Source organism: Corvus brachyrhynchos, unplaced genomic scaffold, assembly GCF_000691975.1.
Source record: "Corvus brachyrhynchos isolate BGI_N302 unplaced genomic scaffold, ASM69197v1 scaffold54, whole genome shotgun sequence".
Lineage (NCBI taxonomy): Eukaryota > Metazoa > Chordata > Aves > Passeriformes > Corvidae > Corvus > Corvus brachyrhynchos.
In genome coordinates, this window is record NW_008237902.1 from 519,956 (window position 1) to 538,374 (window position 18,419).

At 40.4% G+C, this 18,419-nt stretch overlaps 1 protein-coding gene across 2 annotated transcripts; it reads right to left on the reverse strand.

Annotated features, from left to right (window-relative positions):
• Positions 1-1,022: 1,022 nt before the first annotated feature.
• LOC103614667 (neuropeptide Y receptor type 6) lies at positions 1,023-17,661 on the reverse strand. 2 transcript variants are annotated; one of them, XM_017732959.1, is made up of 4 exons: positions 16,778-17,661; positions 9,169-9,248; positions 6,978-7,054; positions 1,023-5,997 (listed from the first exon to the last, which is right to left on the reverse strand). In XM_017732959.1, the coding sequence occupies exon 4, from the start codon at positions 5,977-5,979 to the stop codon at positions 4,858-4,860; it is 1,122 nt and encodes a 373-aa protein (XP_017588448.1). In that variant the 5' UTR covers positions 5,980-5,997; positions 6,978-7,054; positions 9,169-9,248; positions 16,778-17,661; the 3' UTR covers positions 1,023-4,857. The 2 variants fall into 2 exon arrangements, with proteins under 2 accessions (XP_017588448.1, XP_017588447.1); XM_017732958.1 differs by lacking the exon at positions 16,778-17,661 and having other exon boundaries at positions 9,169-10,899.
• Between the last annotated feature and the right edge of the window lie 758 nt (positions 17,662-18,419).

Sequence of the window (18,419 nt, forward strand, 5' to 3'; positions counted from 1 at the left end):
GAGCTGTTACAACCCTGACATCTACATGAATTAACAGCTTTTCCTCACCAGGTATGAGGGTGAAGTGAATTCTGCAGAGAATAGCTCCACAGAGGTGCCAATTCCATCACATTATGTAAATAGCCTGTGACTAATGGAGAAATCTATGAAATGAAATGAAAGAAATGAAATGAAATGGAAATGAAATAAAAGGCATCAGTCAGTGCATTTGCATGGAAACCAAAGGAACCTTGTTTAAAAATGAGTGATATCAGACAAGATAATTCTACAGTTGCAATTGTGGAATATTTCTAACTGTCTTATTAGCATAGAATTGAAAGGACAGTGTTGTTTATGGAGTCCATCTGGTTTCACTAAGTTCTGCAGCCTGTCTGACCTTCATTATGAGGTTTCTCAAAACTTTGCTACAGATTCACTCTCCTCTCATTTTTGAATTGCTTTTCTATGTCTGCTCTTATCTATTTTCTGTCCCTGTTTTAATTTTTTTTCCTCCTCTGCCTTGTACCCCTTAGCTTTTAAAATTTTTCTGTCTCCTTTTATTAAGCTGGCTATTCCTGTTTTTTAATTTTTTCTTGTTTGTCACATACCCTGTTGCTTTTTAATTTTTCTTTGTCTTTTTTGTTTGTTTATTTTCCTCTTCTCTTAGCTCATCCTGATGTTTTAGAGCACACTGCTGTGTCTGGAGTGTACTTTGTACCCCCTCTGGGTTTGTCAGGACATCTCCGGAGGTCACCCCTTCTCCTCAGAGCAGTCTCTGTGTCCTCTCATCCTTCTTATTTGTCTCCACTGGGTCAGCAGCTCCCTAACACATCTGAAGTCTGGTCAGGTCCCTTCCCGAGTACCTTTGTGTCCTTGATCTGTGCTCATGGCCATCCCTTCAACCTGCAGCAGGCTCTGGTTCGTTCTTGGACCTTTGGATCTTTCTTTGGACCTTTTGGTGATTCTTGTTGTTCTGGTGCCCTGTTTGAATTGGAGGTGTCCTATCCCAGTTACCAACAGTACAATTCACCAGCTGGGCAGGGTGATGGTTTTACACAGGGTAATATTTATTTGTCAGCCAATGGGAGAAATCAGTCTTTAAATCACACACAGCACTGGCACTGCCTTTGTCCCCAGACAGGATTACAGTCAATAATCAATTGAGCTCTTTGTTCAATGGAATAATTTCCACAGTGGATGCCAGTTCCCAAGTACCCAACCCTAGTTATATGTGCTTAAAGTGAGATGAATCAACCATAGAATACAGACATGTAAGGACACAGTTCATTTACAAGGATGTTTATAAATATATTGGTCTGGTCTGCATGACCAAACCACTCAAACAAAGCTCTGACACAGTTTTTTATTTTTTAAAAGCTAAGAGTTTGTACACTGGAATAGCATGTGGGAGTTCAGGCTCCCCCTCTAGCTTTCCGTAGTTAATTCCATGGTGCTGCTCCCACCGAGGAAGCTCACAGTCCTCCAGCTGGTTGCATCAGGTAACAACTTTCTGCTGAGAAAGGCTGTTAGTATTTTCTCTACTTGCCATACCAATAAAACAAGGGAAAATAAAGTCATCAGCATTACCCAAGACAGGGCATTTGCCAGTTTACCTTGAGCAATCTTTAAGTATTACATATTGCAGTTACATTTACCACTGCCACACACCACGTTAGAGTCCATAATACTTATGCTATAAAAACAAGCAACGGCTCTTTGATCCTATTCCTGTCACAGTCAATTGACTCCCACTGACTTGCTGGGAAGTTCAGTACCAGGAGGCACAGGAAGCCAGTGGATGTAGTGAGAGAACATGCAGCGCTGAGGGCAATGTCTTCGAGACAGTGAGGATCCTCTGTTCCATTAACAATGATTGTTACAAGTGCAACATTAAGGAGAAATACTTGATGACTGAATGTTCAGAACAGAAATGGAGCATCCATCAGCACTTGAGTCAAATGATAGTGTGAGAAAGAAATGAAATGGAGAAATCAAGGCACAAGTATTGTTCACTTTTGATTCTGAAGCAGTGTCATTGCTGAGAGAGCTCCCACCTGCTAATGAAGAACCCTCTTATACCAAGATTCGGACTGGAAGGAAAAATTGAATACTTAACTCTGATCAGGGTGTCAGGAGTAGACAATTGGTATTACAAAAAGTGATGGCAATCTTTTTTTTTTGCCTGTCTAATGCATACTGCCCAAGCACTTCTCAGGAGAGAGTAGAGAGACCATCCATCAGCATCACATAATTTGAACCAGAATGCATTTCATGCCTGTATTTAAACCACTTGGGACATGATACTAAAACCACCTCTGCTGTAAAAGTAAACATGCTCGGGCTTGTGGATGGGATGGGATGGGATGGGACAGGACGGGAGACACTTAGGCCAAGTTCACACATGGGAATCTCAGCTGGGCCTGATTCGAACACTACTGTCTGAGACATTTGCCAACAAGAGTAATCTGAACTGTTTTGCTAGTATTGATAAGTTAGAGTAAACTGTGAATGTCATGTGCTTGTAAAATGCTTTTAACATGGGCCCTGAAGCTGTAAACAAATATGAGGAAGAGAATGATAGAGATTTGTGTTCCAAATCCAGCTGATAGTCCAGGCTCTAGCAGGTGTGACACCAGCAAATGACTTCTGACAGAAGTAGATGGCTTTCTGTACAGGTCCTGGGATCCCCAAGAAAAGCAAAGTTCCTGGATCAGATCTGCTCTCAGTTAAGCCAGGTGCAATGAAGACAGTGAATCATTTTGTTACCCACGAGTCTCAGTTCTCAGAGAGAAGCAGCTCCATCCCCTCCCCTTCACCAAAGCACAAACAGCCCCTCTGACCATGCACGGCCCCAGAGTCATTGACTGCAAGTTGCTGCTTTTAACTTGATTAAATGCTTATTGTGCAGATCAAACAGATGATGTGCATCAGCAATGAAGGCAGCCCAGCAACCCGGGTTGGAGTTCATTGAAATAGTTAGAACTAGATACTCTCAACAGTCTGATCATTGGCTGTTATTAGGTATTTCTGTCTCCTGGTTTCTTTCGTATGATGCACAAGGCAGGTGTTTAAGTTAAGGTTTGTGTAATCGATTCCAAATGCATACTATTTGATTTAATTAGATAAAACCCCTAAATTACACTAAAGCTAATCCATACCTATCACTCAGATACTGGATTAGCATGTCACTAATTCTGCCATGCTTGCTCTTGTGATGGGGCTGCACTAAGAGATTTCACCGAAGCCTTTTATCTCAGTGTGAATCAGGGGGCACTTAACAAACCTGAGTACCTGCATGAGCTGGTGAGGCTCTTCTGACAGAGCTTCTCTGATGAGCAGAGTGGTGCAGACAGTCTGAACAAAAGCTGTAACAAGAGAACTGTGACCTGACCGAATCCTTTAGGAACTGGATGGCAATGGAAAGTGATGGTCCCTCTCCAAGAGAACTTTACAGCCTTAAGGTGAGTTGAAAAGGAGCTCATTGTAATTTGAATGTTAATTCTTTTTGCTTAAGTGGGGCATCGATAAATTGCTAAGAAATACTTTACAAGAAATCTTATGTACAGGTGTTAAAACAGAGGTTTTTGAAACTCAGAAAAAAAAAAAAAAAGAAGGGGCTTTAGCAGTACAAGTAATTACTTATATTTAATTTGGACATGGTGAGTTGTTGGACTAAAGTGTTCTAAGTACTGTCTTTCAACAGCTCAATATTAACTGATTTTTTATGTTGCCACTATATCATGGATGAAGAATAAGTTTGGCTGTTCTTTTATGGCCACACTGGAAAGTGGTTTTTAAAATGTTTTAGTTTTAAGAAAAGTTGTTTTCAGTATTGTACCTTTAGGCTTCTTTGCACTGTGTTACAAAAGAAACTATTTTCAAACACAGAAACTGTGTTTCTGTGGACAGAAATGACCACATCTGCTCAAGTATGCCCTTTTGCTAGTGCAAAAATGTGGGGAAAAATATTGCTGAAATTAAAATGCAAACCTAATTTTCTACTCAAAGGGAAATCTAACTAAGTAGCTAGACCAAAATTTACTCTGAATTCGTAGTGTGTTTTTTTGATAATGGAGATTCTAAAAGGTCTGTTGTAAGGACCGGTGATGATGGTAAGAGAGAAAGCAATGATCTTTACTGGTGGTTTGGAGAATGCAATGCTTTTAGGAGAAATGTTAAATATGTATTTAATCTTGAACAACATCATTCTGAGTGGAACTTGCAGTACATCAACGGGTCCTGTTTTAGAGTTCATTAAAAAAAAAAATTCCAGCTCTAGCCTTTTCCCTTGTTAAAATACAATTTCTGGGCTGAACTGGTACTAAACCAAAGCAAACTGCATGAGGGGGCTAAAAGGATGGTGGTGGAGTCTTAGGATAACTTCAAGGGCCTTCCTTACAGTGTGAACTGCCTGTCAACTGCAGATTAACCAGGGTACTGATGTAGTGTTGGAAAACAAAAATGCCAGAAAACAGTGTGTGAAAGGCCGCTGAAGTTAGGAATACCACAGCATTCAGGGTTTGCTTGGGGGAAGCCAGGTGTTTAGGAAGGACATCCCCATCAGTGGCTGAAATGGAAACATTTTAATTGGAGTTAAGGTAGCATGCCAGTAACTTGGAAACTGTGGATTAAAAAGGAAGATGTTAATACTGTTTATGATTTATTATTATTGATCTTTAGGACTCTTGGAAGTGGTTTATCAGCATTAATACTATCATAAAGTAGCTGTTAAGAGTATGCCTACAGGAGGATAATCCCGGTTGTGCTGAACTAAATGGCAAAGACTTCCTCTAAACTTGGTGGTAACATGACCAAGACCTGCAGAAAGAGGCCATCTGCAACAAAATACAGAATTTTGGAAACTGCAGTTAGATTATTTTATATATCCACATGGGGATTATTTAACTTCAGAGATCCCTTAGATGCATCTGTTTGCAGGTTTGAAAGGGCAATATTTTCATATTCCTCATGTGATGCTGAGCATCTGCAGTGGTGAACTAACACTACCAAATCCTTCTGAAAGTTCCTGTTCAGAAACCCGTAAAAGATGGGATTGATACATGTTGAGATCATGGCCACAAGGTGGCAGATTGTAAATGCCAGGTTATGATTACAGCTCATAAGTGCCTCATAGTTCCAGTCAAAAACCACATTGAATGTATTGAGAGGCAACCAGCAAGCTGCAAAGGTCACAACAATTGATACCAGCATCATATTAATCCTTTTGTTTTCACTCAGCCTGTTCTCATTCTCTCTCATCCTGTCTATTTTACCACGTCTCCTTCGAAGACACACAAATATCCTGAGATAGCAGATAAAAATAAACCCCAGTGGGAAGCAGTACTGGAAAACCAGCAGGCTAGTGGTGAAAATCAGTCTCTCTGTATGAGATGGCCATGCTTCGATGCAAGCAACCTTGTTCTTGTAGAAATCACTATGGAAAGACAGATGTTTGAAGGGTTCATCTGTTATTTGGTGGAACACTAAAAATGGAGTGGATATGATGAGGGAAAGTCCCCAGATGAAAAGAATTCCCCAATAAGCATGTGAAATATTAGGCTTCCAGCCACATGGGTTCACAATTAACTGATATCTCTCAATAGCAATGAGTACAAGTGAGAAAATGGAGACTGTGACAGATAGACTTTGTATGAAAGAGCCTATTTTACACATTGCTTCCCCAAATATCCAGTGGTCCATTAAGGTATATGCAACTGTGACAGGAATGCACATGATACAGATTAAGACATCTGATAAAGAGAGGTTGGCGATCAAAATGTTGGTAACATTTTGAGCTTCTTTCCGTCTCTTTATTATAACAATTAAGCAAAGATTTCCAACAAGCCCCACTAATGTAACCAATGTGTAAGCTGTAATAAGCAAGAATTCTGCAAGGAAGGAAAGTTGGCATGTATCAAAGTCCAAGAACTGAGAAAGGCTAATGTTAGAGATAGTTTGATTAGCCAGGATCTCACTGGGGTGCTGAACAGCTTTATCCATCTTGAAGCATCTTCCAACCTATGGACAAAACTTTGTATTATTTAGAATATACTTTGCATGGAGATTTTCAAAGCAGTGGGTACTGTGGGTCTGTCATTGTAGTCGGTGTCCTTAAAGTTTTGAGCAAATCTCACATGATTAATTACAGTACTGGAAAGCATGTGGTTATTAGTGGGTTTATGTATCTCTGTGGAAGGAGGTTGATGTCACCTTTCTGAGATTCTGCACTGACTGTGCTACAGGTCTATAAATCACAGCAAGAAATAGCTGTGATAGCAGCTCTGACTAAACTTGTATGGATGCTTTCATACAAATCCTCTTTTACCAGTTGTGGATAAAGTTTGCTTTCCAGAATAAAGTATTCTAAGATCTGCCTCTGCTGAAGATTTAACAAGGTTTAATGGATTCTGGTGAGGATAATCTGTTGCGTTTGTATTGCCAGCAAAGAAGAACTGGGTCCTGCCATCACTCTGCTAGCTTAGACATCACACTTACATTTTCTTTAGAACTACAAAACATTGTGAGTTAATACACTCAATCCTCCTGAATTAATCAAAATGATGTGTGCTTGAGCTCAAATGGCATTCAAAACCTCTATGATATCTTAAAGGGAGTTTCCTGTTCTGCTGATGAATTGAAGATAGTATGTCCTTTTTCCTAAACCTAACCTGAGAAAAATGTAAACAACACAAAGCTCACATAGTTATGCAAGCAATTATTCCTCTTTCAGCTCTAACTTAAGCAGGAGTCAAGCAAAAAAATCTGATATTAGCACAGTGCTGTGGTTTTAAAACTAATATCTTAATGGGTTTGAATTTATCACTGAGTGCAAAAGTCTATCTTAATTTAAAGGCTCACCAGCTTTCTTGCTAGAAAGTTTTTTTTTCCAACCTGGGAAAGGAAAAGTGAAGTACGAAAAGAATAACTTTTAAAATTTGAAAGTGGATAATGGATATATGCTCTACACATTTATCTTTCAAAACTCAACTTTAACTCACCTTTATTCCCCTGTGAAATTACTGGAAAACTAGCTGGAAGGAGATTGTTCTTCACCCCTAGTAGTGGTGATGAGAGCCTGTGGAGAAAGGAGAATGAAGAAGCGGTGGGAAGTTAAAGAGGATACACAAAAAGAAGAAGGGATAGGTAGATGTTTTATTACTAGAAATAATCTGCTTATGTGGAGATTTGTCAGCCTTTTCACAGGAATGATTGCCATTATTTATTCACTAAAGAGTAAAAAAATGTTTAGTTGCTTGTACAAAATTAAACACCAAATCCAGGGTTAAACTGGAATTATGATTCTGTAGTTGTTTTCCGACAGACACTCAAAGAATATTCCAGCCAGAGTTGTATCCTGGACTGCTTTATTCTGATACTTCTGTTTGGCATAAGTTTGGGTGCTTCAAACTAGGATTCTAAAAAACTCCAAAAAATACCATGCTTGCCTTTGGAGCATCTATTACCACTCTCATTCTGATTAAAATATCCTTTTCAATCAGCATACTTGTGTTGGAGTGAGAAGAGGCTGTAGATATATGTGCCTCTATGTGACCCTGATGTCCCAAAAATGACTTAAATTGTGGTCAGGGCTAACATTAAGCCCTGTAGTCTCCCTGAAGAATGTACCTGGTTTGGTTACAGCTATATTGCGCCAATGACATGGAAAACTCTACAATCCTGCTGCGAAAGCTATGGAAGTCTGGTGGCTCTGATAGATTTTGCAGTCCCTTGCAGGTGTCCCTACTTCAGTAGGGCAAGACCAAGAGCTGGGTACTTCACTGTGTGCCTACCAGCCTCCAAAAACTCTTCTGTTCCTGAGTCCAGGAGAAAGGCCGTGGACTGTGACTCAGACACAGTCACATCTTGCAGAATTCGGTGATGTGGCTGGACAACAGCACCTTCAGGACCCCTATTTCCTGGAATGCATTGGAACCCACATTTCCCTGGAGCAGCACTAATTGCCTGGCTGGATTTGTCACACGGAAGGATGCATGTGCTGGAAGGACAAGAGGCAGTAAATGGTAAATTTACCACCAACAGTGGCAGTTGTTGCCCCGGTGAGATTTACTGCCACTTCAGAAGTGTGAGGATCTAAAGTCTGGCTGCTTTGCCCCAAGGGTGATCTTTCTCTTTGCCGTGCCTGTGGTGTTCACCTGGCTGGCACAGATCTGATACCTTCAAAGACAAACTGCTCTTCCCTGCTTTTTATGTGAACAGGAAAAGCTGTAGAGACTCAAAAGGCCATGAGGCTGAGCCAAGTTTGTAATATTTTATGCACTATTTACTAAGCTTGCTTATTTCTCCATGGATGCACAACACAGTTTGATAGCAAATTCTGAATGTCCTCTCCCAAGAATTCAGGGTGGTAGGGCTTCTTTGGCATTTTCTGTTTGGGAAAAGTCCCTGTACTGACCTAATCAGTTTGCTCGCTACATCAGTTTTAGGCACATGCTCCATCTACACTGTCCTTTTGTCAGGAAAATGTGTCATTTCTTTTCACTCGTTGGTTTGTGCTGGGAGTTAAAGAGTGCATGCCATGCTGCAAGGCAATTTAAACATTTCCTTGGCAATAAAACAATTACAGCTGTCTTGGTAAACATATGGAGTATTCACAGCATTAAAAAAAATAAGTTACTCTAGTATTTACTACAGCATGCTGAACTGTATTGTAATACCTACTGGCATTTTTTAATCTAATAAATAAATGTTACTGGAATCAGCATCCTTGAACCGCATCTACAGCTGATATCAGAATTGAAGTGTTTTATAAAAAGAACTAATTACTTCAACCCCCAATCCATGCATTTTGGAAAAGATTCTCTACCATAGTAAGAGTTTAACACTAAGTTATTATAAACCCCTTAGCCTAGTTGTTTCATTCCTCTGTCTGCAGAAATATTACTGAAACATTCATAAGCAAAAGAAAGGTCTAAAATAAAATTAGTTTTAGAAAGGCTTTTTTTCCCTAAGTATTTTCTTACCTATGCTAAAGATGAACAGTCACATCCTTTCAAGGTGACCAGTAAACGTTTCAATTACAAACATTGTTTATTCCTAAGTATTGCACAGATAAAATGTGGAGGAAAATTTACATTCAGTTTTAAATATAGGTTGTAGAGAATAAAACAATGCTTTAAAAGATATTTCAGTAACTTTTATCACAGTTTTATGGATTTTCTGACTTCTTACCTGATGAAAAATTCAAGTAATATCCACACTGCCTTTAACAATTTTCCTTTTCTCTCAGAGCCAGCAAACACATCTTCTTTCTGTATAAAAGAATCGAGAGCAAAGTCATCTCTCCTAAAGCGATACCTAAACTCTCCTTTCTTCTCTGTCTGAAAGAAACCACAGATCCCCAATTTCCAACAGTATTGAATCTGCCAGGCTGTAGGAAGGCAGCTGAGGAATAAAACAAGCTCTGGAATCCAAGAAGAGACGAACAGCAGTGAGCAGGGAGGAGGAAGGACCAGTAGTCATGGGGATGGATTTTCCTCCACTGTGCTGCTTCCCTCCACCCTGTCAAACACCTTATCATGCAATTTCTTTTTCAATTATTTAATCTGTTCTGTAGTTCAAATGTTTTCCCTCTGCAGGATTTCATACATAAACATCTGTGGATGGCACATTCCTTTCTTAACTGATATGGCAATACAATAAGCTGCTTGGAAAGAGCGTGCACATCCTATTAAGTGTATCATTTGCTTTATTGCAATTGAGATAATTGGATTTTCATTATAAATTGATATTTTAGCATATACTCCACAGATAAAAAATATTCCTGGAAAGGAAAGCATGGCACACTGTACTAACACATAGTAAAAAGGGGCTTAATTTTTATTACTGTTTTTTCAGTAAGAGTCCATACATTCTGTAGTCGCATGTTTATAAAAATAAGCATTCGGCTTATTCACGAAATATTTGGAATGAACGTTTATGGAATGGGAAAGGAAGAGCTTTTCTTAGCATCTGCAATCTGGTAAGTTGCTGCATAAACTCTTGTATTTTCACCTGGGTCCATTTAACTTCCAGTAGCCCAATCTGGCTTTTTTGAGAGAGTGATTTTTGGAAAGCAGGAGGATTTTTGGGATGAGCAATGCTGATGCTGTATTGAAGTGCAATTCAGAACTAATTATCTAAAAATATTGTTGGTTGTCATTTTACAGTGTTTGTATAAAATAGGTGTAGGGTGGAGGGAGCCTCTGTGATCAGCCAGACGAACCTCCTGCTTTTCATATATTTGTGTTTATTCACCATGTGTTTGTCCAGACTGTTTTTTAACCATCTGTGGTAATCTTAGATTAGGTATTCAAGTGCCTAATTGACTGCTAGGAAGACTGCCTTAACACCTCCCCCTAAAACTTCCTTCTCTTTAGTTTAACCCAGTGCTTTTTATTCTAGGTGTGATCTAGGAATTCTGATATTTTAACCAAAAATGCTATGATCAAGCAATGTGAATATATTTTTCTAAAGCATTTCTACAACTTGTGGGTTTGATTGTCAAAATTACTATAAAAACTAAGTTTTGCTAAAGTACTTTAGAAATTCTGTTTCTGGTTGTGCTGTAACCCCAGGAAGTTAATCAGGACCTGAACATGCAATGTGATAGATAAGCATCAGAACAAGCCATAAAAATGCATTATCTATTTATGAAGCAAGTAAGTCAATAAAATTAAAAGATGTTCTGATTCTATTTACAAATTTCAAAGGTCACGTTGCTTATTTACACACGCCTTTGTTTCTAATATAATTCTGTATGCAGTCCTTCATTTGTGGAAAAACAAGAGTATTTAACATGTAATCCATTGGTTTTACAGTTGTATCAACCTGCTGCCTCGCGTGGATTCAATTGTGTTGTAACCTGTTGTGAATTAGATCACATCCAGCATCAGAGGCTTGTGGGTGTAGCTGCTCGTGGTGTGTTTAATTCTGATGTCAAAGGTCTGTATGCTAAGTGGGACCCGTGGCTCTGGAGGACGGATCACAGTGTAATGTTTTCAGCCAGATGCTGGAGTGTCTGTTTGCAGAAAAGGTTAATGGGTAGCAGAATTGTATTTACTTGTTATCAATGGTCTTGTTATTTCTGAATTTCTCAGTATTAAGTGATGGGTGCAGTGCCATAATAGGCAGGTTTTTAAACTTTGTAACCACTTGTGTAGCATTGGCAACAACCTGTTGGTGAAAAATAACATGTAAGTCCTTTGAGTTCACCTTTTGCTTTGGCATTTACATGATTCCTTGGCTAGCAGGAATCTTTGCTGATGGTTTATCACTCTAAACTTTTGCTTTTGCTTAGTTTTTTCTCCCATGTAACTGTGCAGCAGTCCTTGTTTCTGCCCATTGCAGCCCCCTTCTTCAGAAAGCAAGATTTAGTAGAGATGTACAGGTACAATTTCTCAGCTTCCCAGGTGAAGGAATTCTTTAACAGCAGATTGGCCAAGAGGTGGTTCAGAGACCTGTAACATCTCTGAAGGGTCACGGAATCACAGATGGGTTTGGGTTGGAAGGGACCTTAATGATCATCCAGTTTCAATGGGCAGGGACACCTTCTACTAGATCAGGCTGTTCCAAGATACATCCAACATGGCCTTGGACACTTCCAGGGATGGGGCAACCACAGCTTCTCTGAGTAATTTGTTCCAATGACTCACCACCCTCACAGTCAAGAATTTCTTCCCAAATCCCACCTGACCCTGCCCTCTGTCACTACAAAACCATTCCCTCTTGTCCTGTCATTCCAGGCCCTTGTCCAAAATCCCTCTCCAGCTCTCTTGGAGCCCCTTTAGGCACTGGAAGGGTTCTGAGGTCTCCCTGGAGCCTTACTTGTCAGGCTGAACACTCCCAGCTCCCTCAGCCTGTCTCGAGAGCAGAGCTGCTCCAGCCCTTGGAGTGCCCTGATGGCCTCCTCTGGACTCACTCCAACAGATCCACAGCCTTCTTACATGGGAGCTCCAGAGCTGGATGCAGCATTGCAGGTGGGGTCTCACAGGAGTGGAGGAGAGAGGAAGAACCACCTCCATCATCCTGCTGGTCACACTGCTCTGGATGCAGCCCAGGACAAAGTTGGATTTCTGGGCTCCAAATGCACGTTGCCAGCTCGTGCTGAGCTTCTTGTCAACCAACATCCACAAATCTCTCTCCTGGATTATTGCTTCCTGGTAAGTACTGTTCTTAACAGCACTTCAAAGAGGCACAGAAAAATAAACAAGAATAATTGGAAATCTCATATGTTAGTGTTGGATGTGCTGGTTAATGCCATGAAAGTAAGATAATACGCTGTGATGGAGGAAAACCACACTCCCCTCGTATTTTCCTGTTCTGTGGAGAGATTAACACCCTAGTAAGGGATTTTCAGTAAATAGCTTATAATGTGACCAAACTAGCAACAGCTAAGTGTGAACTGTGACTTTTTCTCCATGGATGTACATGTGTAAGTTGGAGCACTGCTTCATGACTCAGAGTTTTTTCCCTAATTGGAAATGATTGTCACAAAAATAATTCATGTTCACTACCTGGAGTTTAGGTTTCACTCCATTATACTGCATAGCTCTAAAGGACAGCTTTGCAATATCCTTGATGCCTCATCATGATCTCAATTTTGATTCTCAATTAGCTCATGCCTAGAATGAAAAGTCAATTGTTTTAAAATCTGATTTAACTATAAATGAGTTACTTATAATAACATATTAACTTTTAAAATTATGTCATGCCATGAACTGTTGGCTAATTTCTGGACCTTATTCAGCTGGCATAGAGCTGAGATGGAGATGAATACACTCCCTGGCTGGAAGGTTAGCATCTTAATTTTTTGGGTCAGCCAAGTTACTTTTCTCACTGAAAATGAGATTAGATATGTGAGTAATTGTAATAGGAGTGTGACTGCATAAATTCATATTTTGTAATAGATTCCACTTTCCAAACCCTGATTCAATTCTTTGTAGCTTTCTAGAACTTCTCCAACTCCCTTTTACCAAAAGTGATCTCTGCCAAAAAATGAATTATTTCAATAGCTCACAGATTCCGGGAGAATATGACAATTTGTTTCTCTGGTTTGTTTTTTCCCATTCTAGAGTCTTTTTATAACAACACTGTGAGCACCGAACCCTGCTGTTCTCATGGCACGACATCTTTCAGTGTACTAATTGTTAATTAAGAAATACTTAAAAAATCAAAAGGTTTTTCCATTAATCTCAGTCTGTTTCAATTTTCCAGCATGTTTCAAACTGTAATAAGTGTTTTGATTTTCTGAATTAAAAATATGAATTCTAGATTGCTATTTTCTGTCTAGAAAGTCTCACTTCACACCACCTCATTTTAAAATTTCTTGAATAGCATGGATGCCTTACGGCTAATTTCAGGCAGGTATTTACTGAGCTTCACAGCACAACTCTTCCTGCTGTGTTCAAACAAAGCTTAACATCAGTCATGCAAAAGCACCACAAACCTACCCCACAGAGGTTCTGTGGAATGAGAAACAGTTGGAGCCTAGGAAGAGCTAAGAGGAAAAAAAATAAAAGCAAGTAAATTTTAATTTAACTGGAAAAAACATAATGAAAAATTTGCAGGTGAAAAAGATCAGAGTGTGGCTGAGATTGTTGCTGGCTCCAGGTCTTCTTTTGGCAAAATTTAGAATCCTGGTCTGTCTCAGACAAAGATACAGTGAAAGTTCTCCTGTCTCACATCTGTCACAGCATTGCTACATTCTTTGATCCTTCACAAGAATCTTGACTTTTGAGACTGTATTTTGCTGCCTCACTTTCATCCCATCACTTCAAATTATGGCCAGCTTTTATATAAAATTTTAGGAAAGAGAAGAAAGGAAATAATAAATTATTAAAGAAGAGTGAAAAGATGAAAGAGGAAAAGAGAAATTGAACTTCAGAGGGAAGAGGAGAGAGGGCAGGATTTAAGGGAAAATGGTAACTTAAGTCCAAAGAAAAGGATGCAAATTCAATTCTCTGATGACTTTCCATTTCACCCTTCACAAAGCTGTGTTTCTTTCTTCAGCAAACTCCCCTTAAAAAGGGCTCCAGGAAGATTTTGTTTAGTAGATAAACTTTGATACTACTTACTGAAGAAATAGTACCTGTGGGTTATTCTGTTACCTTTTTTTCTGTAGGTTATGTTATTTTGCATTAAGCAAATACAAGAGTGGGGTAGTGTTTTATTCCCCATCTGAATTTACAGAAGGTAGAGATTTTTATCCTGAGGAGTGTCATGTTCAGACTTCAGGCAAAAGACTATCTGGTTGCCTCTCAGTACTTTTAAATCTTTTTCAACAAAAAACCCTCTCCTGATCAGTACTAATTCATGAAAGTCTCCAAAGTAAGATCACAGGTTTGATGTTTTTATGCAGATTAAAGTGCAAACAGCAGAACAGAGTGAAAGAGAAACTTTTGCCAAAAAGGCAAGAGCTCTCCCAAAGACAGCTGTACATCTTTTAGAAGTTTTCACAACTGTAACTAAAGCAAGGTGCCAGGCTGGAAATGCTCGTGGTGCTGCTGCATTTTTAGACAAAACGCCTCCCTATGAACCGCACAATTACGCTCTGCCTGAGGTGTTGATTTGGGTAGGAGTGAGGTGTCCAGAAGTCTAATAATATCTCATTGAAATTATGAGAATAAAAATCTTTGCCTCTGTGTGTGTGTATCTCAGAGTGATGTGGGAAATTATGGTTGAATCCTCTGTATTCCCACCTATGCCTTCTGGGTGAAATGTGTGTGTGGCTAAGATGATGTTATTACAGTCTTCAATGTGAATGCAGAACTAGTTCAGCAAACAGTCCACATGAAGGAATCCTGTAGCTTCAAAATGCTTTCTACCTGCTGAAAAGTCAAACTAGACCTAAGTCTAGAGCACTGCACTATACTAAAAAAAAAATACTTAAACTCATTAAAAATTCAAGTGATACACTTAAATTCCTTAAAAAAAAGAATCAATACCTGCTGACTATGGAAGCCAGACATGTAACTAGATTAAAGAGGTTGAAACTAGTTAAAAAAATATGACTTTGTGTTTATATGAGGGTTTAGATAAAATATTTATAACTTATGAACTACTTTTGACTTCATAATGTTTTTCTATTGCCCTTCATGCTCTTTTCCAAAACTTCATTATTCCTTTTCCATCTTGGCAGTTTGGACCCATTAAATAGCATGACAAAGTTGTTTCTTTAATGACAAAAATTGATATAAAGAATTCCTTAATAATTTATTTTGTACCAGTTTTACTAAGAATATATGATAACATAGGAAGTCATGTTGGAAAGGGACTGCTCAGATGTCTCTGGTTTGCAATCTCTTAAGCAGTAATGCCCTCCTGTGGACTCTAGGCAGTATGATTTCTTCTGAATAACTAGAGAGGTGTATGCATGAAAACGATTTGGCTTCCCTTCTTCCCAACACACTGATTAAACTGTCCCATGAAGACATTTAACACATGGCATCATTTGGCCAAAGTTTCTGGTTTGAGAAACACATTTCCTTTAGGTAATGATACAGGTGGAACTTCTATCTGAAAAAGCACCTAAATTTAGAAACTTCAGCAGCTTATACAATGATTTTTTTTTTATTATTATTCTATAGGCTGCTGTCAGAATTGAAAAAATGTCGTGCTGCAAGTGCCTTGTCAGAAAGTGAGAGGCATGTATTTCTTTTGTGTGCTGCTTTCCTAAGAATTTTTAAACCCATAGGATGGTATTATGCATCTACTAGTTTACAGCAAAAAGCAGTTTAAGAATTCTGTGGGGAAGCTGCTGTAGCTGCTGGAGTGGTGTCTGGTTTACATCTCACACAGTGAGGCTCGTCTTTGGTTCTGCACTCACACTGTGGCAGCACCTGTGTCTCTCGCTGGCTCACATAGCTTGAGGGAAAAGGCACAGTTCAGGAGCACAGAAAGGCACCTACTTGCAGGAATGTGTGTAACAAGTGACTTGCTGCACCGATCAGGTGACTGGATGTGTGTTTTCAGAGGAGACATTTCCACCTGCAAGACTTGGTATGTGTGTGTTGAAGGCATTTTCCTTTCATTAATCAACCAGTCAAAAGCGTAAATGAAGAGGAAGCATTTGGGCTAACTTGAATTGAGTCAGTGGCTGATTTTTCCTACTGATTTACTCACATCTTAAAGACCCTCATCTCCTCCTCCTGATGCAAGCAGTGACTTTTTTTCTCTGATCTGTTCTTTGGCCTACTTGTTTGTCTTGTTTTCAGGGAGAGAAAGTGAGCTGTAAACAAGATTTGTTTTCTTTGTTGAGGCCATAATTAGCTCCTCTTAATTTTTTGTCCTTTTTGCTCTAACTACAGGTCTATAAAACTCCCATGGATTATTTTCTACCTGACACATATTAATTTATCTTGTGAAGGGCCATACAGGTCTTACAATAACTAGTAGGCAAAATATAGTTTTTTATTTCCTGTAATTATGTGGAGCTTGCAACAGCCTCTGGAAGATTTTTATTTAAGAGAGTAGGATATATTTGTTTATTTTAAAACCGCAAATATTTCAGTGGATTATGGGCATATTCTCTTTTCTTAAACTAGATAAAATGATGGTGTCAGTTCATGCATTGAGATAAATGGATCTAAACGTGACAACTTTCCTTGTGATTTTCAAACACAGGCATTTAATAGGTTACTTTTACTATAGACTTGGATGTAAGATAAAAAAATCCAATTTGAGTAAAATCAGATTACTGCATTTGCAAGTATTAATGCTACTGGTTAGTGATAATCATAGCCTGTGAGACAAAAGCATGTTCAGCCTCTTTGGATCTCCTCTGGGGCTGTGGTTAACCAACCTTCCAGCACAGTCAGTGTTCCTCTTGTGTCTGTGTCTCCAAGGGAGCATTTTCAATTGATCTCTATCAGGGGGATGTTGCAGTTCTGCCTCCTCCCTCCAGCAAGCACCTGCAGGTTGTGCAAAAAATGAGGCAGCTGAAAACTAAGTCCTTTTTCATTATAAAACTGTCTCAGTTCTTTTAAGTGGATCGCTGTGTGTTTGTAGAAGCATCAAGGCTGGCACATGGAAAAAGGCAGGATTGTAAGGCTGGAGCTCTGCACCAGTTCAGGCAACTGTGGAACTACATCCTGACAGTGCCCGACGCAAAACTGCAGCCATTCTTAGCTCCTGCATAATTTTTAACATAAACCCCAGTGGCTGTAAGACCAAAAAAAAAATCGTGTTTCTAATGAAAAATTCGCTAAGTAATGCTGCAGTCTTCATGATGGCAATGTTTAATGTACTATAAAAGTAAGAGAAAAAAAAGGAAAATTATCTCACTATGCCACAGGGTTTGCACACTCTTGAACAGCTCTAATTATTTCTCTGAGCAAATACCTCATTTTCAGAGCTAGGGAGAGATTTAAGGGTGAGTAGGCTGTGATACAGTGGGAAAGAGGACTGAGAAGCAGGGGAGGAAACAGTAGCAGGAATAGTGAGTGGGAAAGAATCACAGAAAGTTGGAAAAGCCCTCCAAGATCATTGACTCCAACCCTTCCTTCGGCACTGCCAAGACCACCACTGAACCGTGACCCCAAGTGCCACATCTGCATGTCTTTTAAATCCCTCCAGAGATCTGACTCCACCACTGCCCTGGACAGCCTGTGCCAGGGCTGGACATTGTTTTCCGTGAAGAATTCTTCCCTGATATCCAATCTAAACCTTCCCTGGTACAACTTGAGGCTATTTCCTCTCATCCTGTCCCTTGTTCCCTGGGAGCAGAGCCCGACCCCCACCTGGCTGTCCCCTCCCGTCAGGGAGTTGTGGAGAGCGAGAAGGTCCCCCCTGAGACTCCTTTTCTCGAGGCTGAGCCACTCCTCACCAAACTTGTGCTCCAGACCCTGCCCCAGTTCCGCCGCCCTTCTCGGGACACGCTGCAGCCGCCCGGTGTCCTGTGAGCCCAGATCGGGCACTTGGCAGCGGGTTACCAAGGGGAAGGGGGACACAGAGAGAAGACCCATCTTCTGACAGGGAGCAGACAGGAACAGGGCACACCGGAGGGTTAAACCCCCTACGAGGGGAGTCAGCAGCGGGCTGGGGAAGGCGAGGGCTGGAGGTGGAGCCCGGCCGGGGCCGAGCCCAGCGGGTGACGGCGCTCCGGGCGCAGGGAGCGTCTGTATCCAAAGGGGCGGTGCCAAGAGGCTGACCAGGCTCAGCTTCATGGTGCCAACCACGAGGACACGAGGCAACGGCAGAAACTGATGCACAGAAAGTTTCACCTGAACATGAGGAAGAACTTCTTTACTGTGCAGTGACAAGCACTGGGACAGACTGCCCAGAGAGGATGTGGAGTCTCCCTCACTGGGGGTACCCAGAACCGTCTGGACGCGATCCTGTGCCCTGTGCTGGAGCGGGGAGGTTGGGCCAGAAGCCCGCTGGCCTGCCCCGCTCTGTGGCTCTGGGGGAGGCCCCGAGCCCCCTCCCGCGGGAGCAGCGGGTGC

What these genes read in the sequence shown, in the direction of transcription:
- LOC103614667 (XM_017732959.1), bottom strand. Translation starts at nt 5,979, where the DNA reads ATGGATAAAGCTGTTCAGCACCCCAGTGAGATCCTGGCTAATCAAACT.